This window comes from Oncorhynchus keta, chromosome 20 (genome assembly GCF_023373465.1).
Source record: "Oncorhynchus keta strain PuntledgeMale-10-30-2019 chromosome 20, Oket_V2, whole genome shotgun sequence".
In the NCBI taxonomy this organism is placed as follows: domain Eukaryota; kingdom Metazoa; phylum Chordata; class Actinopteri; order Salmoniformes; family Salmonidae; genus Oncorhynchus; species Oncorhynchus keta.
The window spans coordinates 8,306,219-8,333,762 of NC_068440.1; the positions used below are offsets into that span (position 1 = coordinate 8,306,219).

At 43.5% G+C, this 27,544-nt stretch overlaps 2 protein-coding genes across 4 annotated transcripts; both read right to left on the bottom strand.

The window, feature by feature from the left end:
* Positions 1–1,282: 1,282 nt before the first annotated feature.
* LOC118399285 (triosephosphate isomerase A) lies at positions 1,283–13,844 on the bottom strand. The gene is made up of 6 exons (XM_035795257.1): positions 13,609–13,844; positions 7,212–7,335; positions 4,935–5,152; positions 4,360–4,445; positions 2,329–2,416; positions 1,283–1,958 (listed from the first exon to the last, which is right to left on the bottom strand). Exons 1-6 carry the CDS (start codon positions 13,718–13,720, stop codon positions 1,840–1,842), a joined length of 747 nt encoding a protein of 248 aa, XP_035651150.1. The 5' UTR covers positions 13,721–13,844; the 3' UTR covers positions 1,283–1,839.
* A 3,794-nt stretch (positions 13,845–17,638) lies between these two features.
* Positions 17,639–26,545, bottom strand: LOC118399047 (guanine nucleotide-binding protein G(I)/G(S)/G(T) subunit beta-3-like). 3 transcript variants are annotated; one of them, XR_008072567.1, is made up of 9 exons: positions 26,341–26,544; positions 23,877–23,981; positions 23,349–23,494; positions 22,878–22,941; positions 22,419–22,575; positions 19,671–19,939; positions 19,104–19,320; positions 18,237–18,679; positions 17,639–17,923 (listed from the first exon to the last, which is right to left on the bottom strand). XR_008072567.1 is itself a non-coding variant. In XM_052472013.1 (9 exons), the coding sequence occupies exons 2-8, from the start codon at positions 23,931–23,933 to the stop codon at positions 18,573–18,575; spliced, it is 1,017 nt and encodes a 338-aa protein (XP_052327973.1). In that variant the 5' UTR covers positions 23,934–23,981; positions 26,341–26,545; the 3' UTR covers positions 17,639–17,923; positions 18,569–18,572. The 3 variants fall into 3 exon arrangements, 2 of the variants coding, with proteins under 2 accessions (XP_052327973.1, XP_035650701.2); XM_052472013.1 differs by having other exon boundaries at positions 18,569–18,679; positions 26,341–26,545; XM_035794808.2 differs by having other exon boundaries at positions 17,639–18,679.
* Between the last annotated feature and the right edge of the window lie 999 nt (positions 26,546–27,544).

The window sequence follows — 27,544 nt, forward strand, 5'->3', positions numbered from 1 at the left end:
AAAAATGACTGCCCCCAAATGCTGATCTCTTCCTACATCATTACCTACACACAAATGTAAATGACTGATGTTAAAACCTTTTCTGGTTCTACAACCAATGCACATCTGTGTGCTCTACGTGTAGTTCCCAATTTACGGCGCTGGATGCCACAGTATGCTCCCACTATCCCACACACACAACATTCCCATGTAAATACAGAACAGATGACAAACACTTCCTGTAACACTATTTCATGTTTGGCAAGTGAATTGATTATACCATTTTGTAAACTTTAGCTAGTGTAAAGTTACTATCTTAGCTAACAATTCTAAAATATCAAGGGATATTTCAGGATGTTAGCAATGAAGCCCTTTGAAGGGAGTTTGGGCTGCCTGTGTAAATGCAGCCATTGGAGGTAGTTTAAAAAAAAATGTTTTTACCTTTATTTAACCAGGCAAGTCAGTTAAGAACATATTCTTATTTTCAATGACGGCCTGGGAACAGTGGGTTAACTGCCTGTTCAGGGGCAGAACGACAGATTTGTACCGTGTCAGCTCGGGGGTTTGAACCTTCCGGTTACTAGTCCAACGCTCTAACCACTAGGCTATGCTGCCGCCCCAATGAGCCAATGCTAACTAGCGTAAGCGCAATGACGAAGTCTACAGGAACAGGTAGTGGATCCCCAAAGACTTCCAGTCGTTGCGCTAACCCTAGTAAGCAGCTTCCTTCAATCTGAACGCAGAGACATAAAAATGGTATCCACGAGTTCACCACTCTGGGGAAGTAGACGAAATTCTCAAAGTATCCCTTTAAAATTGGGTTGAATACACTTTCAGGATTAGAAGACAGCTTGCTAGTTACCTTGGAGGTTTCTCTGAGGAAGATATTTAACTTGTTACTCTGATCTTAAAAGCAGCACACTGCTGCTAAATGAATATAGCAGAAACACTAAAATCCTGATGGTTTAGAATGGAAAGAAGTGGAGGGTGCTCAACCAGGTGAGTAGAGGTGCAGACAAAACGGAATCATTGTAAAGGTTCTGATGGAGGCCATTGATGGCTGAAACATCAAGTTTTTAAATTGTTTAAACAACAGAAATACATCTTAATAGTGAGTGATTGTTCCACCTTTTCCTTTTCAATCGTTTTGTTTATAAGAAAGTATTATCCAGTGTGCTTTTGGTGGATGGAAGGAGTCATTTCTAGAGTCATGCAGTAACTGGAGAGACTTCAGTTGGCTCTAATAAATGATGCAATGCCTCAAGGTCGACAACAGACTCAAAGGAGGGAGAACACAGGCAAGTTCACAGCACAGACTAAACCATTTATTCAAGTAGTCTTCAGCCTTGTGGGTTTGTCTTGACAGTCTTTTGCTGGGGAAAGTTATTGACATGTGCTTCAACCAATAGGAGAGAAAGGGCAGGACTAAACCAAGCGCGTGCATGACTGTGCTTCTAGTGACTAATGCAACTTGTACAGTCACTAGCAATACACTAAGTACTGGTCCCTCTACAGTTGTGAGTGAACACATATCCAGTGTGGAACATCAAGTGCAGTACTTATTAATATATCAGAAAAATATATTTTAGAATGTATACTGATATAGCAGTTGTTAGGAACTTGCACCCAAAGGGCCGTTCCAATGTAAAAAGTCCCATCCTCAACACATAGAATACCATCTGCATCAACCAATGGAGACTTTTACTGTGGCGGGCCTAAACTACAGTGTCGTACAACGTGAGTCAAATAGTCCCTTGTTGACAGACAAAAACACAGGTAAGACATTGTCACACAGAGACTCTGGGAAGAGGGACAGTCACAGGACACTACTAGCAGCAGGTTAGGTTGCTCTTGTGCGCTCTAGGCACGCGCGTTGATGATGTCAACAAACTCTGGCTTGAGGGAGGCTCCGCCAACCAGGAAGCCGTCCACGTCGTTTTGGGAGCCCAGCTCTTTGCAGTTGGCCCCTGTAACTGAGCCTGGAGGAGAAGGGAGGGACTTTGGTTAAACAAAATAACTTCACAAGCATGTGTCTGTACATATATTGTAAAAACTTTGATGGAATTCTTGCATATCAAAGGTTTAGGAGCACTAATTAATATCATTCTCAAAATACCAATGTACATATCTACCAAAGTAATGTTATACGTTATACATGCTCTAAACTCCATTTGATTGTCAGTGTTAATTGGCCCCAACTCTACTCAGCCTAATACATACTTTACATTTCCATTAGGAACAGTGTCTCTGGGGATTATCTCTTAGCTATCAGCAGCCTTGTAGAGAATGGAAAAGACCCTCTGATAAGATAAGGTTCCCAGCGCTGGGTTCAGGGTGTCCCCTACTGACCTCCGTAGATGATGCGGACAGAGTCGGCCACGGCCTCAGAGACGTTGGCCCTGACCCACTCCCTCAGTTTCTCATGCACCTCCTGGGCCTGGGGCGAGACGAGAAGCACACACACACACAAATTTACAGTGTTTTTGGAAAGTATTCAGACCCCTTTTCCCACATTTTGTTACGTTACATTCTTATTCTAAAATGTATGAAATGTTTTTCCTCATCAATCTTCACACAATACCTCAATGACAAAGCAAAAGCAAAAAAAACAGGTTTAGAAATGTTTGCACATGTATTAAACATAAAAAACAAATAACCTATTTACATAAGTATTCAGACCCTTTGCTATGAGACTTGAAATTAAGCTCAGGTGCGTCCAGTTTCTATTGATCATCCTTGAGATGTGGACTCCAATCAAGTTGTAGAAACCTGGGGTAAATTCAATTGACTGGACATGATTTGGAAAGACACACCTGTCTATATAAAGGTCCCACAGTTGACAGTCCATGTCAGAGCAAAAACCAAGCCATGAGGTCGAAGGAATTGTCTGTAGAGCTCCGAGACAGGATTGTGTCGAGGCACCGATCTGGAGAAGGGTACCAAAACATTTCTGTAGCATTGAAGGTCCCCAAGAACACAGTGACCGTCAACATTCTTAAATGGAAGAAGTTTGGAACCACCAAGACTCTTCCTAGAGCTGGCCGCTCGGCCAAACTGAGCAATCAGGGGAGAAGAGCCTTGGTCACGACCTTTGTCACTCTGACAGAGCTCCAGAGGTCCTCTGTGGACATGAGAACCTTCCAGAAGGATAACCATCTCAGCAGCACACCACCAATCATGCCTTAATGGTAGAGTGGCCAAACGGAAGCCACTCCTCGGTAAAAAGGCACATAACAGCCCGCTTAATTTGCAAAAAGGCACCTAAAGGACTCTCAGACAATGAGAAACAAGATTCTCTTGTCTGATGAAATCAAGATTAAACTGTCCTGAATGCCAAGCATCACATCTGGAGGAAACCTGGCACCATCCCTACGGTGAAGCATGGCGATGGCAGCATCATGTGGTGGGGATATTTTTCAGCGGCAGGGACTGGGAGACTAGTCAGGATAGAGGGAAAGATGAACGGAGCAACGTACAGAGAGAACTTGCTCCAGAGCACTCAGGAGCTCAGATTGCGGTCAAGGTTCAGCTTCCAACAGAACAACGACCCTAAGCACGCAGCCAAGGCTACGCATGAGTGGCTTTGGGACGAGTCTCAATGTCCTTGAGTGGCCCAGCCATAGCCCGGACTTGAACCCAATCGATAATCTCTGGAGACCTGAAAATAGCTGTGCAGCAACACTCCCCATCCAACCTGACAGAGCTTGAGAGGATCTGCAGATAAGAGAGAACCTCCCCAAATACAGGTGTGCCAAGCTTGTAGTGTCATACCCAAGAAGACTCGAGGCTGTAAACACTGCCAAAGGTGCTTCAACAAAGTACTGAGTGAAGTGTGTGAATACTTATGTAATGAGTTGTGTACATTTTTTTTATTTTTTATAAATGTGCAAACATTTCTAAAAACCTGTTTTCGCTTCGTCATTATGGGGTATTATGTGTAGATTGAGGGAAAAATATTTAAATCAATTTTAGATTAAGTCTGAATGCACTGTATAGTAAATAGGTACATGCACACTTGAACCAGATCTCTCTTGGACCAGGTCTCTTGAGAAATAGATTCTCTGAGACTAGCCTGGATAAATAAAGATTGAAAAGGTCCAATGCAGCCATCTCAATATCAAATTATTCCTGGTTAACAATTAAGTACTTTACTGTGATTGTTTTCATTTTTTTTTTAAATAATAAAAACATCTTCATAGCAAAGAGCAATTCCTCAAGCAATAATTTTTCTAGGACTGTCTGGGAGTGGTCTGAGTGGGGAGGGAAAAACCAATATGCATCCCCCCCACAGAGCGGCTTGTAACTATTAAATAACATAGTAAAATATGCACAATGTATGTAAATAAGTCAATATTGTTAAGAAACTGTGATGAGTCGTACCTGCTCGGGTGAGGCCGTCTTGCCGGTACCGATGGCCCACACAGGCTCGTAAGCCAGCACCACTTTGCTCCAGTCCTTCACGTTGTCTACAACACAACAGCTTATTATCAAGATAATGGATGGCACTGTATGTAGATAATGGTAAGGTAAGATAATGATAAGGCAAGGTAGGTAAACCAATTTTTATGTCTCAGGCAAGGGTTCCATTCATGCAACACCACCGTTTAGTGAACTACTGCCAACCCCTTTGACTACCTCCTGAATAACAGGCACAAAATTCCCCCAAATCTCCCCTTTGAGACTAACATTTTCCACTTAAACCGAAAAAAAAATTGGAAGGTGTGCAACAGTGCTATGCGGAGCTGGATATATGAATCTAGAGTGGGTAGAAGAGATACAATTGAGCTTTCATGGACATTAAAAAAATAAAAAAATCCCACAGAATGATTCAATGGGTATGTACTTGTACATCATGTGCTGGTGTGGTATATCACAAGAAAGATTACGGGGTTAGTCACATGACTAACACAGTCCTGTGACGCACATCAGACCCAGAGTTCGATCCCAGCTGTTACCTGCGATGGCCTGGGTCTGGGCGTACACCACCTCCTCTGTGGTTCCAGCCTCCCTCTCCTCCAGCTTCTCTCCGATGCAGGCGATCACCCCCAGGTCACTCTCCAGGGCGTGGGCCACCTTCTGACCAATCAGCTCGTCGCTCTCCCCGAACACATGACGCCTCTCCGAGTGGCCCAGAATCACCCACTCCACGCCACAGTCCTTTATCATCGCAGGGCTGAGGAAGCGAAAGAGGGAGACTCAATATATCCACTAATAGTAGATTTAATTGAAAATAGCGCAAAATACATTTTTGGTATCTCATATTTTTCTGGCAATTCTCACAAACGTCATTGGGAGGAAGGATGTTTGAAATGTTTTATTACATTTGTATCAAACCATTTTTTTTTTTAATCATGATGAAAGTGTCCATTTTTGATTCTGAAATTAAATTTTCACATTAATTTATTCAATGTGAGAATGGTCAACTACCCGTTTTGATTATGTTAATTTTAAAGGTATTGTTTGGAACAATACACTCTACAGGTACATCCCATTTCCAGTGCGGGATTTCTGAAGGTATGATCAATGTTATGTGCACCATCAACACAGTGAATGGGAAAATGGATTCAAAGAGGTAACTCCCTCTGCTGGCGACTTGCTGAATGTGCAATCCTAAAGGAGGAATGTGAAACGAGTTTCACTAGGACCAGGTGTAGCCAGCCCAAAATAAAAAGTAGTGAGCCAGGCCTTCCAGGGACAAATGACCTATATTTTGGTGGCCTCTGGTACATTTTAATGCCTCGATTCCATCTGGGAAACACCGCAAAATTGAATACATTATCAAATGTACCATCCAGATTGGAAACAGTTGTGGCATTGTGTGTAGAAGGACATGACTTTACCATTTAAATTACAGGAAATGTATGAATTCAGTGTATTTGTAGTTATTTTGGATACTGTCTAGGCCTATATGATCAGGACTATTTTCTAAGTAAAAGCATATTAAACATTTAAAGCTGCAGTATGTCACTTTTTTTGGCAACCAGACCAAATTCACATAGAAATGTGAGTTATAGATCTGTCATTTGCATTGAAAGCAAGTCTAAGAAGCGGTAGATGTGTTCTAAGTGCGCCATTTCCATGCTTCCCGTTCGTAAGTTTTTGCGTCTTTAACTTGCGGTTTTGTACATCAGCTTCAAACTGAAAATACAATAAATTGGGTTATGGAAAATATATTTCACAGCGGTTTAGATGGTACAATGATTCTCTGCATAATGAGAGCTTGTTTTTGTCACAAACTGAAATTAGGCAAACTATTAGGATTCTAGCAGCCAGGAAATGCCAGATCGATTTCTACATATTACACCTTTAACCTGTCTACTCTTGAGATTGTCTTATTTACAGTTTTACTGCAAAATATAAATAGCCACAATGTCTGCTCTTCAAATTATGAGTAACAACCTAGTGTATGAACAAAATAATGTAAATAGCCAAGCAACAAGGACAAAGTCACGTTAGTAGACTTTTGGGTAAATTCAACCAACTTCACTCCATGTGCACAGCACCCCAGGCACTGTTTCTGCGGTCCAGGCACTGTTGCTGCACGTCAGGTGGGATATATGGGACCCTACGTAGTTCCTGGCATAGAAATAAGAAACCAATCTTATTACTATGGTTCTTTGTGCGATTAGCTACCACTTATGAAACAAACGGCAGAAATACTTTGTTATGAAATCATAAGTCGCACATGTGCTCATACTTTACTTTTTCTACCATCGGTAGAGTTGAAAACGCCACGGAAACCCATTTGACTGGTATTTTTCTCATTCGGTACATGGGAATTTAACGGGCAAAATGTTTATGTGCACTACGTGTTCACACACAGCCTTTTATCCGCAACAAGTCTGTTTGATGGAAACACATCTCTGGTGGAAAAAGTAGCTGGGTGATAAATGAGTAATATTAATGTGAAAATATGTATTTTTGAATCTAGACATTCTCCATATGACTAAAACTATAAGGAGTATAATAACGCCAAGATGTTGTCTGTATCATGTACGGTCCACAAAACATAGGATCTTACAGGACGCATGGTTAGGTCTAAATAGGCCAATTTCATTATGATACTTTTTCCCCCCCCAATAAAGTTCCTTTTACAGGACCAACCAGGAACAATCTGAGAACCGAAAAATAAATAAAAATCGCCCAATAAGGAGGCCATCTTTAACAAGTTCTGTCACAGATTCTGTCTCAAAGTGGAAGACATGTCGTCATACGCAAGTGTGGAGCCTTACCTGATCTCGCCAGTGAAAGCCCCCTTGGCGACTTTGTAGCAGTTCTGTGCAGCCACACCGATCCTGGCATCCAGGTTCGAGCGGGCAAAGTCGAGGTAGACGGTGGGAGCGCCACACACCACCTCTGTGTGAGTGTATAAGAGGGAGACAACGGTGGGGGTGAGGAGACAAGAGAGGGAGACAGTAGGAGGAACATCAGAAGAAATCAAATCAAATTGCATTTGTCACATCTAGGGTTGCAAAGGGTTGGCAATTCTCCGGTATATTTCTGGAATTTTTCCATGGGAAGTTAAGCCCGGGTATTTTGCTTAAATTCATAAAAGAAGTTAGCTTATAACTAAACCTTTTTTATGGGATACACTTAAGGGAATTATAGGTATTGTGGTATATTTTGGTTAAACTATCCCCAATTCAATGGAATTCCAACCCTCTGCATGCACAGTGCATTCTTCCATCACATGTACAGCTGATTCTCAAAATCTTGCACACTAATGAGATGCTATTGAGCCCACACTACTACACTGTCTGAGCCCAGGACCACATGCTTTCTGCTAAGTTTTGATTACAATACTGGGTGGGGTGAATATAAACTGCTCAAAATAATTAAGGGAACACTTAAACAACACAATGTAACTCCAAGTCAATCACACTTCTGTGAAATCAAACTGTCCACTTAGGAAGCAACACTGATTGACAATAAATATCACATGCTGTTGTGCAAATGGAATAGACAACAGGTGGAAATTATAGGCAATTAGCAAGACACCCCCAATAAAGGAGTGGTTCTGCAGGTGATAACCCACATACCACTTCTCAGTTCCTATGCTTCCTGGCTGATGTTTTGGTCACTTTTGAATGCTGGCGGTGCTTTCACTCTAGTGGTAGCATGAGACGGAGTCTACAACCCACATAAGTGGCTCAGGTAGTGCAGCTCATCCAGGATGGCACATCAATGCGAGCTGTGGCAAGAAGGTTTGCTGTGTCTGTCAGCGTAGTGTCCAGAGCATGGAGGAGCTACCAGGAAATAGGCCAGTACATCAGGAGACGTGGAGGAGGCCGTAGGAGGGCAAAAACCCAGCAGCAGGACCGCTACCTCCGCCTTTGTGCAAGGAAGAGCAGGAGGAGCACTGCCAGAGCCCTGCAAAATGCCCTCCAGCAGGCCACAAATGTGCATGTGTCAAATGTGCTCAAACGGTCAGAAACAGACTACATGAGGGTGGTATGAGGGCCCGACGTCCACAGGTGGGGGTTGTGCTTACAGCCCAACACCGTGCAGGACGTTTGGCATTCGCCAGAGAACACCAAGATTCGCAGATTAGTCACTGGCTCCCTGTGCTCTTCACAGATGAAAGCAGGTTCACACTGAGTACATGTGACAGTCTGGAGACGCCGTGGAGAAAGTTCTGCTGCCTGCAACATCCTCCAGTATGACCGGTTTGGCAGTGGGTCAGTCATAGTGTGGGGTGGCATTTCTTTGGGGGGCCGCACAGCCCTCCATGTGCTCGCCAGAGGTAGCCTGACTGCCATTAGGTACCAAGATGAGATCCTCAGACCCCTTGTGAGACCATGTGCTGGTGCGGTTGGCCCTGGGTTCCTCCTAATGCAAGACAATGCTAGACCTCATGTGGCTGGAGTGTGTCAGCAGTTCCTGCAAGAGGAAGGCATTGATGCTATGGACTGGCCCGCCCGTTCCCCAGACCTGAATCCAATTGAGCACATCATGTCTCGCTCCATCCACCAACGCCACGTTGCACCACAGACTGTCCAGGAGTTGTAGGATGCTTTAGTCCAGGTCTGGGAGGAGATCCCTCAGGAGACCATCCGCCACCTCATCAGGAGCATGCCCAGGCGTTGTAGGGAGGTCATACAGGCACGTGGAGGCCACACACACTACTGAGCCTAATTTTGACTTGTTTTAAGGACATTACATCAAAGTTGGATCAGTCTGTAGTGTGGTTTTCCACTTTAATTTTGAGTGGGACTCCAAATCCAGACCTCCATGGGTTGATACATTTGATTTCCATTGATAATTTTTGTGTGATTCTGTTGTCAGCACATTCAACAATGTAAAGAAAAAAGTATTTAATAAAAAAAAAATCATTCATTCAGATCTAGGATGTGTTATTTTAGTGTTCCCTTTCATTTTAAAACATTTATCTTACAAAGGAGTTGTTTAATCTAACTGCTTAACTATTTATCTGTACACAGAATTGTGTAAATGTTTAAACTTATTTTTCTAATGTTTACAGGAAAATTCCACGGGCACCATCTGACGTGTGGAGACATTTCACTGCAGCCAATGTAGAATAACAAGTTGTGTACATTTGCAAATACTGTGCCAAATCATATGTGAAGAATGCAACAAAGATGCAGAATCATCTGGCCAAGTGCATAAAGTTCCTTCAGTGCTCACAACAAGTAACCTCTGACAAAAGTCCCTCTACTTCTATTTGAGGTGAAAATTATTAATCAGACACCTTATTGATAGCAACAGCTCATGGTCCTCCTGAAATCAGAAGTTTTTTTTTGACTCAATGGAGGAATGTAGTCAGATAAATACTAATGAATGTCTTGCTCAAGCTGTGTATTCAACAGGTTGACCTCTGATGCTCACAGGCAATGTGTATTGGAAGAGATTTCTTAATGTTCTTCGCCCAGCATACACCCCTCCAATCAGACATGCTTTATATACTAATTTGCTGGATGCAGAGTTCAAGTGAAGATCAGGCAAATAATTGAGAAAGCAGACTATTGCAAAAACTGCAGTTCTGAAATGCATCAAAAAGCGTAAAGACTTCTGCCTGAAGTCCATACACGCCGCAGTGTACATGTTGGACCCCAAGAATGCTGGCAAGAGCATCCTGTCTGGTGCATGGATAAACAAGACCTATGGTGTCATCACTACCGTGTCTCGCCACCTTGGCCTGGAAGAGGACAAGTTTCTTGGCAGTCTGGCGAAGTACACTTCCAACCAAGGTCTTTGGGATAGAGATGCAATATGGCAGTCGTGCCAACATATCTCATCAGCCACCTGGTGGAAGGACCTTTGTGAATCTTAGGCTCTTTCTCCTGTTGCCTCCATCATCCTCCAAATCCCACCAATATCAGCCACCTCAGAGTGCAACTGGTCTTTGTTTGGGAACACACACACCTAAGCATGTAACAGGCTGACCAATACAAGGGTTGAAAAATTGATGAAAAAGAAAGTGACAGTGAAGATGAGGCCTTAGATTCTGATGTTCAAGAGGTGGACATTGAGGAGGTCCAGGGAGAAGACATGGAAGCCTGAGAGGAAGACAACCAAAGCTTTAGTTTCTAGACTATCATTTTACAGATGCATGTTGAAAACGTTTTTGGGAGATGCGTTGGATCATTGGGGATCATTCAATATTCCCTTTCTTTTGATGTTCAGTGAAATCCTCCCATGTGAAGAGTCAACTCATTTAATTAAAGTTCAACTCGTAACTAAATTGTTATTTATATTGGAAGGACTTAAACATTTACAATTATGTCTACTTAAGGTAAAAGGTTTATGTTTCTGTCTCTTTATGATATGGTAAATATATCCAATGCAAAATAAATCTACATTTAAAATGTTATTAATTTGCATTTATTCCCATAGAAAGTTTCCACCTCTGAATATTCCACAAATGTGCAACCCTAGTGATGTCACAAAGTATTTGCATAAAGTTAAACTTTCCCCAACTTTGGTCCAACCCAGTTCACGTCCCTTTGCCCATGCTCGCGTCGCCCAAACAGTCCTCCGCCCACTTCGCTTGGAAATGAAGGGCTTTCCATAGTTTCATCGCCCACATAGTCATCAGTTGAGAGGCACTGTAAAAGCCAATTCATCCTTGCCCCAGAAATGCAATCTGTAGGCTGCGTACAGAGGGTGTGATGCAATCGCAGAGCCTCCGGAGGCCAAACGGAGCTCCGTACCGCATCGTTGTACGCCTCCCAAATGTTTTGACTATGCAGAGGGCACCTTATAGCTTCGCATTGACATGACTGGTTGACGGTAGGTGGGGGCGGGAGGTCCTGTATAAACACAAACTCACCTCGACAACTTCTTTCACAACAGCTCTGCAAAGCTTTCTTCGTGTCTAATGTAGCCCTCATCCTCCACATAGACAAGCAACCCCTGGATCTGGGTGCTTCTGTTCTGCCAGTCACATTCTGTTAAAAGGTCCCCAAAGCACCCACATCCCGGGGTTGCTTGTCTATTCAGTTGGCTGCAGCTAGTGGCCGGAACAAGCTGCAACAAACACTCAAACGGGACAGTTTTATCTCAATCTCTTCATTCAAAGACCCAATCATGGACACCCTTACTGACAGTTGTGGCTGCTTTGCATGATGTACTGTTGTCTCTACCTTCTTGCCCTTTGTCTGTGCCCAACAATGTCTGTTTTGTGCTGCTACCATGTTGTGCTGCTACCATGCTGTGTTGTCATGTGTTTCTGCCATGCTGTGTTGTCATGCGTTTCTGCCATGCTGTGTTGTCATGTTGTGCTGCTACCATGCTGTGTTGTCATGTGTTTCTGCCATGCTGTGTTGCGGTCTAATGTCTCTCTTTATGTAGTGTTGCATCATCTCTTGTCGTGATGCGTTTTAAATAAAAAATATAGGACAAAAATAGAGGCCTTTTGGTAGGCCGTCATTGTAAATAAGAATTTGTTCTTAACTGACCTGCCGAGTTAAATTATTATAATTATTATTTTAAAGAAGTATGAAAGCCCTGACTTCTGCAGAGGCTGTATATTCTGTACGGACACTTCTGTACGGGTGATGATTTAACAAAAAGTGCATTTGCAAAAAAAGCACAATCATTGCACAAATGTACCTAACCATAAACATCAATGCCTTTCTTAAAATCAATACACAGAAGTATGTTGTTTTTTTTTAAACCTGGATATTTAGTTAAGAAATTCATGTTAGCAGGCAATATTAACTAGGGAAATTGTGTCTCTTCTCTTGCATTCAGTGCAAGCAGAGTCAGGGTATATGCGACCATTTCTTCCTAACAAAGACCGTAATTATTTGCCAGATTTTTACATAATTATGACATAACATTGAAGGTTGTGCAATGTAACAGCAATATTTAGACTTAGGGATGCAACCCGTTAGATAAAATAGAGAACGGTTCCATATTTCACTGAAAGAATAAACGTTTTGTTTTCGAAATTATAGTTTCCGGATTTTACCATATTAATGACCTAAGGCTCGTATTTCTGTGTTTATTATATTATAATTAAGTATATGATTTGATATGTGATAGCAGTCTGAGTAGTGATAGGCAGCAGCAGCAGGCTCGTAAGCATTCATTCAAACAGCACTTTACTGCGTTTGCCAGCAGCGTTTAGCAATGCTTGAAGCACAGCGCTGTTTATGACTTCAAGCCTATTAACTCCAGAGATTAAGCTGGCAATACTAAAGTGCCTATAAGAACATACAATAGTCAAGGTATATGAAATACAAATGGTATAGACAGAAATAGTCGACGCATCATAATTCTTATAATAACTACAACCTAAAACTTCTTAACTGGGAATATTGAACCACCAGCTTTCATATGCTCTCACATTCTGAGCAAGGAACTTAAATGTAATATTTTTTACATGGCACATATTGCACTTTTACTTTCTTCTTCAACACGGTTTCTGCATTATTTAAACCAAATTGAACATGTTTCCTTATTTATTTGAGACTAAATAGATTTGATTTATGTATTATATTAAGTTTTTTTTTAAGTGTTCCTTGTTCATTCAGTATCATTGTAATTGTCATTATTACAAATATATATATATATATAAAAACAGTCAGATTAATCGGTACCTGCTTTTTTTGGTCCTCAATAAACCGGTATCAGCATTAAAATCATAATCGGTCAACCTCTAGATTTTAGTCTTCGTGTCCAACAATGACATTAAAAAAAGAAGTTGCATCTGAAAACATGGGGACCCATGAAAAACCACCCGCGGGCCAAATTCGGCCCACCAGTTGGGGAACCCTGGCCTATCCCATAAACACTGGCCAAGCATAAGGTTTCTTTGCAAGTGACAGATGATTAGGACTGTGGAAAAATTGACTCAGGACCATGTTCAGCCATTCACTCTCAAGTCAAAAGTCATTGCAGACAAGCAGGCTTATTCGGAATTCAAGGCCCAGGTGTCATCGATGCACTCAGATATGATACACAACGCTCAGTCCAATGAGCACAGCTTGCGCTAGGCCAACAACCCTGCATGGATGGAGCGGTCAAAAGATACATGTCACGAAACTACAATGTTATGGTGTCGTTTGACGCATAGTGTTAACAAAAATATTTCACATTTACTCTTTACATGCAAGTATTGGATATTGGTCTCATACTTTGAGACAAAAACAAAACATTGTATACCGGTTTCATCGTGGAGGCTTGCGGTGTTCAGAGTCGTTATGAGGTCGCCCAGGCTCTTCTTGTCACCGTTCATCTTCCAGTTTCCTCCTACGAAGAATGTTCTGGACGACATGATGGCTGGGCGGTAGATGATACTAGAAAAACGACGACACGGGCCTAGGAGGTGATGCTTTTGATACAAACAGCGGGCAAACAGAAGCTGTCTTTTTCGTCTTCTTTGGGATTGGTTTGCGGGTCGCATCCAATTTAAAGGTGCATACACCGCCACCTACTGTACCAAAGTGTGAGGCCAGTCAAATAATTTAATTATTCCTGTTCCTAAAAGGAAAAACTTGCACCAACAACTAACCCTACACCTAAATAACACTATTTCAGAAAAATACAAATCGCCTCTTCTTCAATAAAATATTTACATGTAAACAGGTAGCCTATTTCACTGCAGCTACCACCTACACTAAAAGCCACCACCCCCATTCCATTACTTTTACACTATCTGCTTCTGCACCATGCCAACGGCCTGGGAGGATGGGAAACTACCCCTCAACACACCCTGTAACTCAACATCTTTTCTCTGTGATTGCTATGAACGCTAAAGAAGCCAACTTTACTGAAGCATAACTCACTCGTTACCCTATCCCTCTGTGCTGGCACAAATCTACTACTCAATAGGATCCCTCACCCTTGACCCATCCTGCTCTACTTTCTTCACTGCATCAGCATTCAACATCCTCTGCACTACTCTGACTCTGGCCACTTCAACCTTCCTCTCTCGCACCGGACACTTTGGAACCCCAGCAACATGAGCACCCCTACCCCCGTCTTCTTCTTCTTCTTCTTCTTCTTCTTCTTCTTCTTCTTCTTCTTCTTCTTCTTCTTCTTCTTCTTCTTCTATGATATAATGGGGCTTTGCAAACAAATGTTAAAGGTGCATGTCACCACCTAATGTGTTGGAGTGTGTGGTCAATCATGGTTGACAACACTTCTAACTCAGTACTTCTGAGAAAATAAAAAAAGAGTCCTACTAACTTCTAATAGACCCTCCCCCATCCCCCAAATCCCTTCCAACCCCTGTTCAACCCCGTCCAACCTCAATGACCCGACAGTTCAATCTTTCCCTCTCTTCAACAGGAGGTCAGAGGTCTGGCAGTGTGGCGCCAGGACAACAACCTCTCCCTCAATGTGAGCAAGACAAAGGAGCTGATCGCGGGCTACAGAAAAAGGCAGGCCTAACAGGCACCCATTAACATCGACGGGGCTGTAATGGAGCGGGTCGAGAGTTTCAAGTTCCTTGGAGTCCACATCACCAACAAACTATTATGGTCCAAACACAACAAGACAGTCGTGAAGAGGGCACGACAACACCTTTTCCCCCTCAGGAGACTGAAAAGATTTGGTATGAGTCCCCAGATCCTCAAAAAGTTCTACAGCTGCACCATCGAGAGCATCCTGACCGGTTGCAACACTTGCCTGTCCTGACTCCTAGCCCGCCTGCCTGACCACTCTGCCTGAGCCTGCCTGCCGACCTGTACCTTTACCACGCTCTGGATTACCGACCTCTGCCTTACCCTGAGCCTGCCTGCCGCCCAGTACCGTTGCCCCATCTCTGGTTTACTGACCCCTGCCTGCCTTGACTTGTCTATTGCCTGCTCCTGTTGGAACATTAAACTATTGTTCATTCGACGTGAACAATACGTCTGCATTCATTCGACGTCTGCATCTGCGTCTTACCATCATACCTGATAATATTCTTCATTCCATTCCTTTACTTTGGATTTGTGTGTATTGTTGTGAAATTGTTAGATATTAATTGTTAGATATTACTGCACTGTTAGAGCTAGAAACACAAGCATTTTGCGACACCCGCAATAACATCTGCTAAACACGTGTATGTGACCAATAAAATTTGATTTGATGTTGATTTGATTTCACCTCAACTCTACCCAGTGGAACAATTATATCTCGACTCAAAGCTCTTTTGACTAACTGGTCTACAATTTCATTCACTTCCACACCCGAATGTTCTGGGATCCAGAAGAATTTCACTACGACACCCAGTCTCTCAATTCTCCACAATAACATTAATACCTCCAATAGTAGATCTCCTCCTGTCTTTTCTCTAAGCAACCGCCCTATTCAACTCTTACAACAACAGTGAGGGAATTCGATTAAGCTGCCCAAAGTTGAACTGGGCTATGGCCAGTCACATGCCCGGGCGAAAACGGTGAGGGAGGCGCTCCCTGCTCGGTCATATTGTCAACAATGCAGTATGTTGCACTGTTCAGAAACGTACAAACTCGTTTTTATTGGGAAGGCAGATAAAGTGCTTTTATCCAAATCAATCACTTTTGGACATGAAAACACAGAACCCTGCTCATTACTCCACGTGCTTAACCTACATCACTTTTGTTTTGTGAGCCAGACCGGGGCACCTGGCTCACGCCCGGTGGTCTGGTGAGTGGGCACTGTGCATATTCATTCATTATCATTGTTGGTTCAGTGCCAGTTAAAAGTTTGTATTTGGACAGTTTAGATGGACGTCATATTATATTTGTCTCCCCGTCTCGTAGGCCTATTATATGGACAACAACGTTTTCATTGACCTTTGTCAGTGTCAGCAGAGTGGGCTACCCTGTAATTGTACTATTCAATGAACACATGAAATGTGTTTTTCCACATGCAAAGAAATAAGAAAGGTATCTGATAGAGCCGATAACCCAGGTCTCTACACTATACAAGCTCAGCACAGTCTTTTTTGTGAACAGTGATTGAGTTATATTGTTCAATTATGATTATCCAATCTACTCATTACATTACTAATAGTAGGCTATTTTACACACGTTTGCAAATGCGATAATGCATGGAATGCTCTATTATACAGGTGCATTTTTAAGGTGAAAATGTGCTTCCCCAAACTTCAAACTCACACAATGCTTTTTCTTTAATACTCTTGTTGGCTGAGGAACAGTGGCCTAAATGTAGAAAGTTGCTCTAACCAGTGGCGGTCAGTGCTGTTTAAGATGAGGGAGGACACTTTTTTTCATGAGCATGGCCTTATTTCCATTACAGTATATTGGATGGCTGTCATTCATATTCCATTCACCCAGTTCAATGTAACATGGATAGGTTTAGGCTACTACATGATACTCTAATTTTCCTTATACCCATCATGAGGTCGCTACAACCTAGCCAATGAATGAAAGTTTACAACGTAGGTGCACACAGGTCGAGAGAAAAATTGGAGGTGACAGTGACACATGGACAGACACATGGACAGACTGACACATTCAGTACCTCCTTGCACACTCTTGCCTGCATCTAGCTGATCTAGGGCGTAATCATTAGTCCAACAGTAGCAAATGAGAGTTTCTATTGGACAAATGCAGGTATGTTTATCCCCGTTTCATTCCATTTGCTTCCATTTTAGAAACATTTTTCAACAGAATCGGCAGAATGAATACACCCCTGATCACGCATAAACACAGTTCACTTTCATAGCAGCCACATTGTATTCCTTCTCGCATCTCTGCACTCTCCTCCTCTCACCTTTTCCCTTCACTTGTGGACTTCAAAACACAACGCATCATATAGAATAGTTTTATCAAAAAAAATATAACTTTTGAAATGTTTTAACATTTTTATTCAATTTAATGATTAGGATGGTCCTCCTCCTCTTTCTCCTCTGAGGCGCCTCCACTGATTCTAACATCTTCAAAGTTCACGGTAAGGACACTCGTCGTTGCATCCTCGACTTGGCTGTTCTGTTAAGAGTGATTATCATAATCGAAATGTGATTTCTGTCATTCTGAGCACCGTGGGTGGACACACTAATCACGTTACTCACCAAATGCACATGGGTCCGGTAAATTGAAATGCTGCCGGTCAAATGTCCCATGCCACATTTACATAACGGAAACCCTGCTCTACATATACCTTGCAATAAACCAGACTTTAGTGAAGAGACAATTCAGCAACTCTTGGAGGACAATGATGGGACTCGATTAATACACAAATACACAGACATGGTGTTAATGCAGAAGTCAATGTTTATTACAAAGGTTTTTCAACAAGCAATCCCTTTTTTACAGAGATACTGCAGATGTGTAAATGTGCAACAAAATGCAGTTGGGAGGGAATGTATTGGTATCTGATATGTAACACCTCAACAACGCTTTTCCCTGAAGTATAGTACAGGCGTTGCAGTTTGTTTTTTACATCATGGATTTGCCTGGTGATTGCAGCCATTTTGGGGCAAAGTCAGAGGGTGCTGCTGGTTAGCATGTGTCATCATAGGTCCAAAATGGCGATAGTCATATTCCTGTGGGACACATACATCGGATATGTATGACCAAACAGAAATCACACTGTACATCAACTATGCACTCTAATTAAATACCTACATGTAAATAAATGTACATATCAACTTTCAGCTACTATCTGCGGGCTTTATTAATCAATACTAAATCGTTACTGATGTGCATTATATTTCTCACCTTAGACACAAGTAGAGCATTTATTTTATTTGATTAATTTGTTATTTCAAGTAATGACTTCAAATATCCTATTTTTTTGGTGTTTGTCATTGTCTAGATATTGATAGTGTCAACCATAACTTCAAAACTCTCGTGTACATGTAGCGGGACTGCATCTTGTGCTGTTGTCGATGCCATTTATGCAGCATGTTCTATGAAGTCCCATTCACCACCTCCCACATTTGCACACATAGCTGAGAAAGAGGGAGAAAGAGAAGGGAAGATCTAGCGGTTACAAATGACGTGAAATGGTACGGCAAACATCCTCCTCCTGGTATCTCCCCAATCCCAAAATGAGCATCCTTATTTCTCAGGCTTGTGATCCCCCCCTTCTCCTCTCCTCCTCTAGTTCCAACCATCCCCCCTTCTCCTCTCCTCCTCGAGTTCCATCCATCCCCCCTCTCCCTCTCCTAATGTCGCCCCTGGAGCACCAGCTCAGTTCCAGATCTTCAGGAAGCTATCCCAGGATCCTGTGCAGATACCCAAGCCATCATCTGGCACCCCAGTGCAGCTCACTCTGTTGTCATGGCCAGATAGAACACCTGAGAGAGAGAGAGAGAGAGAGAGAGAGAGAGAGAGAGAGAGAGAGAGAGAGAGAGAGAGAGAGAGAGATGAGAGAGAGAGAGAGAGAGAGAGAGAGAGAGAGAGAGAGAGAGAGAGAGAGAGAGAGAGAGAGAGAGAGAGAGATGAGAGAAGAAGTCATATACACTGATGCAAATGATTTCTTTAATTGACTGCCTCCACAAACATCTCATCCAGACTTTTTTTTTTAACAATCCACTTTCTCCCTTTCATTGCATCTGTTTCAACCACCCACTTATGCCATCTATCTCTTGGTCTGCCTCCCTCTGTTTACATTGACTGTTCTCCCTTCGGTTCTCTCTGCAACTACTCTCCTTTTCCCCCCAAATATCCCCTCAGTCCCCTCCCCTCTCTCCCGCTCTTTTCTCTCCCACTTTTACTCACCGACTTTCTCGGCCTTCAGGGAATCCCAGATGTTGCAGTTGAAGTTGTCGTAGCCGGCGAAGATGAGGCGTCCAGAGCTGGAGAGGGAGACTGATGTGACGCCTGCGTTCAACGCAGCGTCCTGGTAGCCATTGACCTCCTGGTCGGCACGGAGGTCATACATTTTGAGGGTGCAGTCATCGGATCCCGTGATAACTGCAGTGCCACTAGGGTAGTACTGGGGTAGGGGGAAAAAAAGAAGAGGAGAGGGCTATTTCAGCATGTTTTGTTTTTTGTTTTGACATTTACTGAGCTTGAAGGTAAGTTGCCTGCTGAGTTGACTGAGTTTGCAGAGTACAGACTCCATAGAAAGAGCTGGTGTTGTGATGCTAAACTATGTTTTGATTTTGGATCACACTGCTCATGTCTTGCTTATATTGTAGTCGGGGGGGTAGTCTCAACCGGAGCTTGAACCCAGGATCTTGTAACTGCAACCCAACACCTTGATGAGGTCGCTAGTTGTTGGGTTATGGTCACTAAAAAATTTTGAAAAAGAAGAGTCATTCTGACCAGGATTTATCTGCTCACCGCAATGGCATTAATGTCACTCGTGTGGCCAATGAAGGTCTGCTTGCAGCCACCATCTCTTATGTCCCACAGCTTGGCGCTGGAGTCACAGGCCCCTGAGATGAAAGTGTTCTGGTCTGGTGACAAGGCCAGGCACATACAGTCACCCACGTGGCTCTTGTAGATCACCTTCTGCTTGCCAGTCTCCAGATCCCACAGGCAACAAGTGGTGTCACCGGATGCAGTGAGGATCTCGCTGTCGTTCAGGAAGCGGCTATGGGAAAGGTAGCCTGAGATGGAAGGAGACGGACAGAGATATTATTGTTTGTTCTACTTATTTCCTACATATTTTGAGGACATCCAATTTATGAACACCGTTTTAATGAATTCTCTGAATTGTAGTTGGTCACAGAGTTGACCATAACCCAGTTGGTCACAGAGTTGACCATAACCCAGTTGGTCACGAGTTGACCATAACCCAGTTGGTCACAGAGTTGACCATAACCCAGTTGGTCACGAGTTGACCATAACCCAGTTGGTCATGAGTTGACCATAACCCAGTTGGTCACGAGTTGACCATAACCCAGTTGGTCACAGAGTTGACCATAACCCAGTTGGTCACAGAGTTGACCATAACCCAGTTGGTCACGAGTTGACCATAACCCAGTTGGTCACCAGTTGACTATAACCCAGTTGGTCACAGAGTTGACCATAACCCAGTTGGTCACGAGGTGACCATAACCCAGTTGCTCACAGAGTTGACCATAACCCAGTTGGTCACAGAGTTGAACATAACCTAGTTGGTCACGAGGTGACCATAACCCAGTTGCTCACAGAGTTGACCATAACCCAGTTGGTCACGCATAACCCAGTTGGTCACGAGTTGACCATAACCCAGTTGGTCACAGAGTTGACCGTAACCCAGTTGGTCACCAGTTGACCATAACCCAGTTGGTCACGAGTTGACCATAACCCAGTTGGTCACGAGTTGACCATAACCCAGTTGGTCACGAGGTGACCATAACCCAGTTGGTCAGGAGTTGACCATAACCCAGTTGGTCACAGAGTTAACCATAACCCAGTTGGTCACAGAGTTGACCATAACCCAGTTGGTCACAGAGTTGACCGTAACCCAGTTGGTCACAGAGTTGACCATAACCCAGTTGGTCACAGAGTTGACCATAACCCAGTTGGTCACGAGTTGACCATAACCCAGTTGGTCACGAGTTGACCATACCCCAGTTGGTCACAGAGTTGACCATAACCCAGTTGGTCACGAGTTGACCGTAACCAGTTGGTCCCAGTTGGTCACAGTTGGAGTTGACCATAACCCAGTTGGTCACGAGTTGACCATAACCCAGTTGGTCACGAGTTGACCATAACCCAGTTGGTCACAGAGTTGACCATAACCCAGTTGGTCACGAGTTGACCGTAACCCAGTTGGTCACGAGTTGACCATAACCCAGTTGGTCACAGAGTTGACCATAACCCAGTTGGTCACGGGTTGACCGTAACCCAGTTGGTCACGAGTTGACCGTAACCCAGTTGGTCACAAGTTGACCGTAACCCAGTTGGTCACAAGTTGACCGTAACCCAGTTGGTCACAAGTTGACCGTAACCCAGTTGGTCACGAGTTGACCGTAACCCAGTTGGTCACGCGTTGACCATAACCCAGTTGGTCACAGAGTTGACCATAACCCAGTTGGTCACGAGTTGACCATAACCCAGTTGGTCACGAGTTGACCATAACCCAGTTGGTCACAGAGTTGACCATAACCCAGTTGGTCATGAGTTGACCGTAACCCAGTTGGTCACGAGTTGACCATAACCCAGTTGGTCACGAGTTGACCGTAACCCAGTTGGTCACGAGTTGACCATAACCCAGTTGGTCACGAGTTGACCGTAACCCAGTTGGTCACGAGTTGACCATAACCCAGTTGGTCACGAGTTGACCATAACCCAGTTGGTCACGAGTTGACCGTAACCCAGTTGGTCACAAGTTGACCGTAACCCAGTTGGTCACGAGTTGACCATAACCCATTTGGTCACAAGTTGACCGTAACCCAGTTGGTCACGAGTTGACCATAACCCAGTTGGTCACAAGTTGACCGTAACCCAGTTGGTCACGAGTTGACCGTAACCCAGTTGGTCACGAGTTGACCATAACCCATTTGGTCACAAGTTGACCGTAACCCAGTTGGTCACAAGTTGACCATAACCCAGTTGGTCACGAGTTGACCGTAACCCAGTTGGTCACAGAGTTGACCATAACCCAGTTGGTCACGAGGTGACCATAACCCAGTTGGTCACGAGTTGACCGTAACCCAGTTGGTCACAGAGTTGACCATAACCCAGTTGGTCACAAGTTGACCGTAACCCATTTGGTCACCAGTTGACCGTAACCCAGTTGGTCACAGAGTTGACCGTAACCCAGTTGGTCACGAGTTGACCGTAACCCAGTTGGTCACGAGTTGACCATAACCCATTTGGTCACAAGTTGACCGTAACCCAGTTGGTCACAAGTTGACCATAACCCAGTTGGTCACAGAGTTGACCGTAACCCAGTTGGTCACGAGTTGACCGTAACCCAGTTGGTCACGAGTTGACCGTAACCCATTTGGTCACCAGTTGACCGTAACCTAGTTGGTCACAGAGTTGACCGTAAACCCAGTTGGTCACAAGTTGACCGTAACCCAGTTGGTCACAGAGTTGACCGTAACCCAGTTGGTCACGGAGTAAACCATAACACGGGTGAAGCAGGGTAGCTACCTTCATGTGCATCCAGCTCCCTTAGGGTCTTTGGGCTGGCACCCTTGATGTTGACGATGGTGCACATGTTATCCAGACCTCCACTGGCCACCAGATTGCCAGAAGGGGCCATGGAGCAACTCATCACCCAGGAAGACTTGAGGGGGACGGCATATACCTGGAGGGCAGGGAGAAGAACACTTAACCACTCACTTTCTAGTTCGCTTTGTCTAAAGGTTAGAATACATAATATACCAAGCCAGCTGACTTTTACCATATAAATACATTCGTAGAGTGTGTTGTCAAAGTCAAGACAATCTGAAACAGAAGTCGATACTCCTTCTACACATCGGTGGTTGAAGGAGGGATCTACTCCATACACTGTAGACCAAGTGGAAAGCTCTCGATGTAAGTCCTATGCATTATTATGAAAACAGTTAGAACTGTGAAAATGGTGACTGATCAGTAATCAGCCCTTACCTTGTTGCCGGTGTAGGTGTCCCAAATAAGAAGCTTGCCATCTTGTGAGGCACTGACCATGTGCCTGTTGGAGAGAGAAAGCGAGTTAGACAAGTGGTAGGTCAGTCTATCAAATTCTGTTTAAACCGGGTTCAGGCACGAGATCCAGTATGAATCTGGTTTAATGCAACATTTGAAACAATGAAGGCCTTTGAAAAAGCCTTTTCACCGAACCCCATAACACTTGCATGTTAGAGTGGAGACATTAAACAATGGGACTTTTCAATATCCGAGTCCACTTAGGTTTCAGCGGTGCATCAGACAACCCCTCTTATCGACCTTCTCTAACCTGCGCAAAGTAGACCTTCTCTATGTTGTTCATAAGCCCCTATATCACACTGGCTCGTGGTAGTGGTGGGGTGTCTGTGGTGAGCTAGACTGTCCCTGACGCTATCCTGATTCCCAGCTATCTGGAGAAGAAGTCCTTCTCGCCTGTTATCAGCAGACCAGTGCAAGCCGTAGATTTTGGCCAAGTGGCCCTTCAATGTCTTTCTGTTCTTCAGCTGGACACGGGGTGCAGCCGCCACACCAGATGCTACGGCAGCCATGGTGGTGTCATTGACCGCCTTGCGGGCAGCCTAGTGGTGTGAGGGGGAGATACACATAGGAGAGGAATAAGATTAGTGAAGAGTTAAATAGTTGTCGAAAAATAAGCATATATACATTGAATGTTCTCCATACTTCTGGTGTTTTTCAATTTTTCAGGAACCAGACACAGCTTCAAAATGTCTTAACTTTAGCTCAGTACCAGTTTTGGTATGTGGAGGAAACTCTATGTAGGCTGTACGTACGTCAATTATTGTGCATTATTGGTACTGTGCTTCCAAGTTATTTATCTGATGATGAGCCCTTTTTTAGACTGGAGGTGATATTGAATATCGTCACAGAAATGTGCTTGATGAGTATGTCTATTGTCATGGTGACCCCAACATCAATGCATGCTGTGACAGGAAGACTCACTTCAATCTGGCTCTTCAGGCCATCGGCCTCCTTTTTCAACGTGTCCATTTCACCCATGGCAACGGCTGATAGGGGCTGTTACCGCCGGAGAAAGAAACTAGCAGACTAGGAGAAAGAGAAAAGGATTATATGATTACAAACATATTTATGCAAATCAGGGCTAGGCAAAAATGCTGTCGTTATTTTGTACAATTCATACAATGTAGAGCTCAATCATATAAGGAAGACCTTAAATAGAACTAAGAATTAACGTTCTCAAATATGTAACATAGTGGTACAGTGGTACCTGTTGAGGAGAACGTAACTGTTTGTCCCCCCCCATGGCCTCTGACCCCCTAAACTAAATCGCTCAGGTGCTTTCGTCATCTAGTCTGGTGCCAGAGCCTAGCTTGGCCTTCTTGAGTACGGTACGAGGTATAATCCCACACCCGCTGTCTAATAGTGATATATCCAAGCTCTACCTTCACCTGTCTGAAGATTAGGGCTAAATTACTGACCATCTTTTCTGTGACACAGACAGCCATTTTGGTTTTCATAGGTCATTACAGAAGTGTTGCCTGTGTTTCGAGAGTACTTGTCTTTTTTATTTTATTTTTTAGAATGACTGTTTTACCACAACTTTACAAAGTGGCACCTTTACTTTATTACTTTCATTTTCCTATTCATGACTTCAATTATGTAAATGTTTTGGTACAATTAAAACAAGTTTAAGAGACAATTTGCCATGAACCTTCTTCTGTCAGCTCTCACTCTGACTTTCAATGCCTTTTAAGAGAGAATATTTAATGATCGAGAAGTAATTAGTGCTTAGCTGTCTATGGCCCTAATACTCTTAATTGGATGCTGACGTTTTCTTATTTGGAGGCCGATTACCAACGCACACCACTTTCTAAATTGTTTTTTAAAAATGTGTCCAACTAACTACAGCACACATCCCTGCAAACATGGTGTTCAAAAAACGTATTACTTTCACAGAAACAATTGCTCACGTGTTGACAAAGCATAGTAGTTCGACCTAGGACGAGAGCCAGGGAGACAGTGTGCGAGGAGGGGTGGGCAGAACCCACTGGGCTCAAACTGGTTAAATCAACGTTGTTTCCACGTCATCAAACAAAAAAAGTTGAATCAATGTGCAAAACTGCAAACTTGCAAACTTGCAAAAAGTCATCAACGTAAAGGAATTTCTGGAATTTGTGTCTTTTCTTCCACCCAACTTACAACCTAAATCCAATGATAAGGTAAAAATGATTTGGATTTCTTGTTGAATTCACGTTAGTTCACAACTCAATCAAATGTAAATCAAAACTAGATGTTGAAAAGATGTCTGTGTCCAGTGGGAAAAGAGCTTTAAAGCCCCAGAACTTAAGGGAGTCTTTTCCAGTCAAATCTCCTGTCATCCGATTACAGACCGCTCTTCACCTCTGGATCAGAAAGGGGGAGTGAGGGGGGGGGAGAGAGGATAGAGGGGGCAAGAATAGGCAAAGATAGAGGGGCCTATCAGGTATACATTTGAGTTTTCGTCAGTTTCCTGTTTGGTCATTTCCTTTGAATATATATCTGCACAAATGCACAGACAGGCCTCTATTCCTCTATTCTAAAAGTACTCTAGAAGTGCACAGACAGGCCTCTATTCCTCTATTCTAAAAGTACTCTAGAAGTGCACAGACAGGCCTCTATTCCTCTACTCTAAAAGTACTCTAGAAGTGCACAGACAGGCCTCTATTCCTCTACTCTAAAAGTACTCTAGAAGTGCACAGACAGGCCTCTATTCCTCTATTCTAAAAGTACTCTAGAAGTGCACAATTCTATTAGCAATATAATTATTATTACTATTATCTGTAAGACATTGCCACCTGCAAAAAAAATCCTTTTGTCAAGCGAGAAACAACTGAGAAAGAAAGTTCTGCAGTTTGCTGCTTTCAGGCCTGATTTTTTTTATACTTCAATGTGGGAGGATTTGCCACCTTCATGATAATGCTGCTAATACTTGTGCATCCTGCTGTTACCTAATAAAGGAGACTGATTCTGAGAAGAAAAGCCCTCGATGTCACTGTAACTACCTACTTCTCTCCGCCTCTCTCTTTCTCCCACTTGCACAGACATCAGTCCGTATCTTTTCCACGGACTACAGCACACTTGTTGCAGGCATGCCATTGGAGTTCATTTTGCGATGGAAATGAGCACCACTGAGAACTCCAATTACTTCGGCTGTCATTGGCCGACCCTTGAGCGGTTTCTTTCGGCTCATATTCAATCCATTGGCCCGTACTGCAAATCAGATGAAGTTCCATTCTTTTAACTGGGAAATCTTATCACGGATGAGAACACTGAGATTGGTAATGGGATACTTTCCAGGATTATGTGGATCCATGGTGGTAATCATCAGAGGAGTCAATGTAGTTCCACATAGTTCCATGTAAATGCCCAGAAAAATGTGCAACCAAAGTGGACAAAAATCACTCACCTTTTCCACACAAAATGTGATCCTTCTTATTTTTGGGCTTTTCCGCCTCAATAGCCCTTTGGAGCAGCTTTTTATGTCCCACAATACTCAAGTCAGCCCTGCTATCCTTATCTCTCTCTCGTTCCTCTCACGCTTTCACCCACAGACTGGTTGCAGGAAATCCTGTGAAAACTCTCTCTCCCTTCCTCCTGTGAGGAACAGATGAGGATTGGAGGGATGAAGGAGATCAGGGATGAAGGGATAAGCCCGGAGATAGAAATAGAGAGAGGGAAAGAGAGAGAGCAGAGAGAGCAGGGAGCATGACAAGAGGAGGCAGGTAAACCGATCGGAGGAGGAAATCAGGTTATGAGGTCAAAAGTCAAGAGCGGGTAAAGAGAGGAGGAACGAAGGAAGAGATGGAACAGGCGGAGGTTTAAATGTGAGAATATTAGAAAGTAGAGAGACACTGATAGTCAGAACATCCACGTCAATGGCTACTACATAAAGCTGGTAGAGGAACACATTTGATGTCTTCCGCATTCAATCACTCACATCATTCAACAGAGTGTATTTGATTTTGCTGACCTGGACTGGCTCATGATTTATATCACCATTTATATCACCAACTTTGAGCCAATTGCATGGAAGCTCTACTGTGCACATCACTAACGAGTGGTGTTTGCGTTCTTATCCAGTCTATCGATGGCAGCCTTCATTTCTAGTCATCTGATGCAGCAGTCAGAAATGATCAGACATCCTCGTATTATTGTCTGACTGTATTGATGGGGCGGTTGAATTTTGTCTGGTCTCTGAGAGATTGGCAGGGGTTGAGGATGAAGGGGGTTGAATTCATTTGTCAGAGCTAATGAGCTGAGCCCAGTTAATCAGGATCCAATTGGAAATCCGGGGGAATCTGAAATCTCGTTAAGGAATTAGAGCAGTCCAACCAGAGGGTTAAAATAGAGATTTGGGTGTGAAGATGCCAGTGCAGTTACAGAATGAATTTGGGAATAAATGACAAGCCTTTGCAATTCTGGTAGATAAAGGGAGAATGTTACAGTGAGAGTTGATCGTCCTTTCTCGGCCATGGGACGTAAAACTGACTTGTGACTCCGAGGGAGAGATTTCACAGATCCCACAAGATCGGGGCGGGGTTAAAGATCGGGATGGATGGGAACGAGAACTTTGGGGGGTTGCTGCTGCAGTAATACCTGTAATATTACTG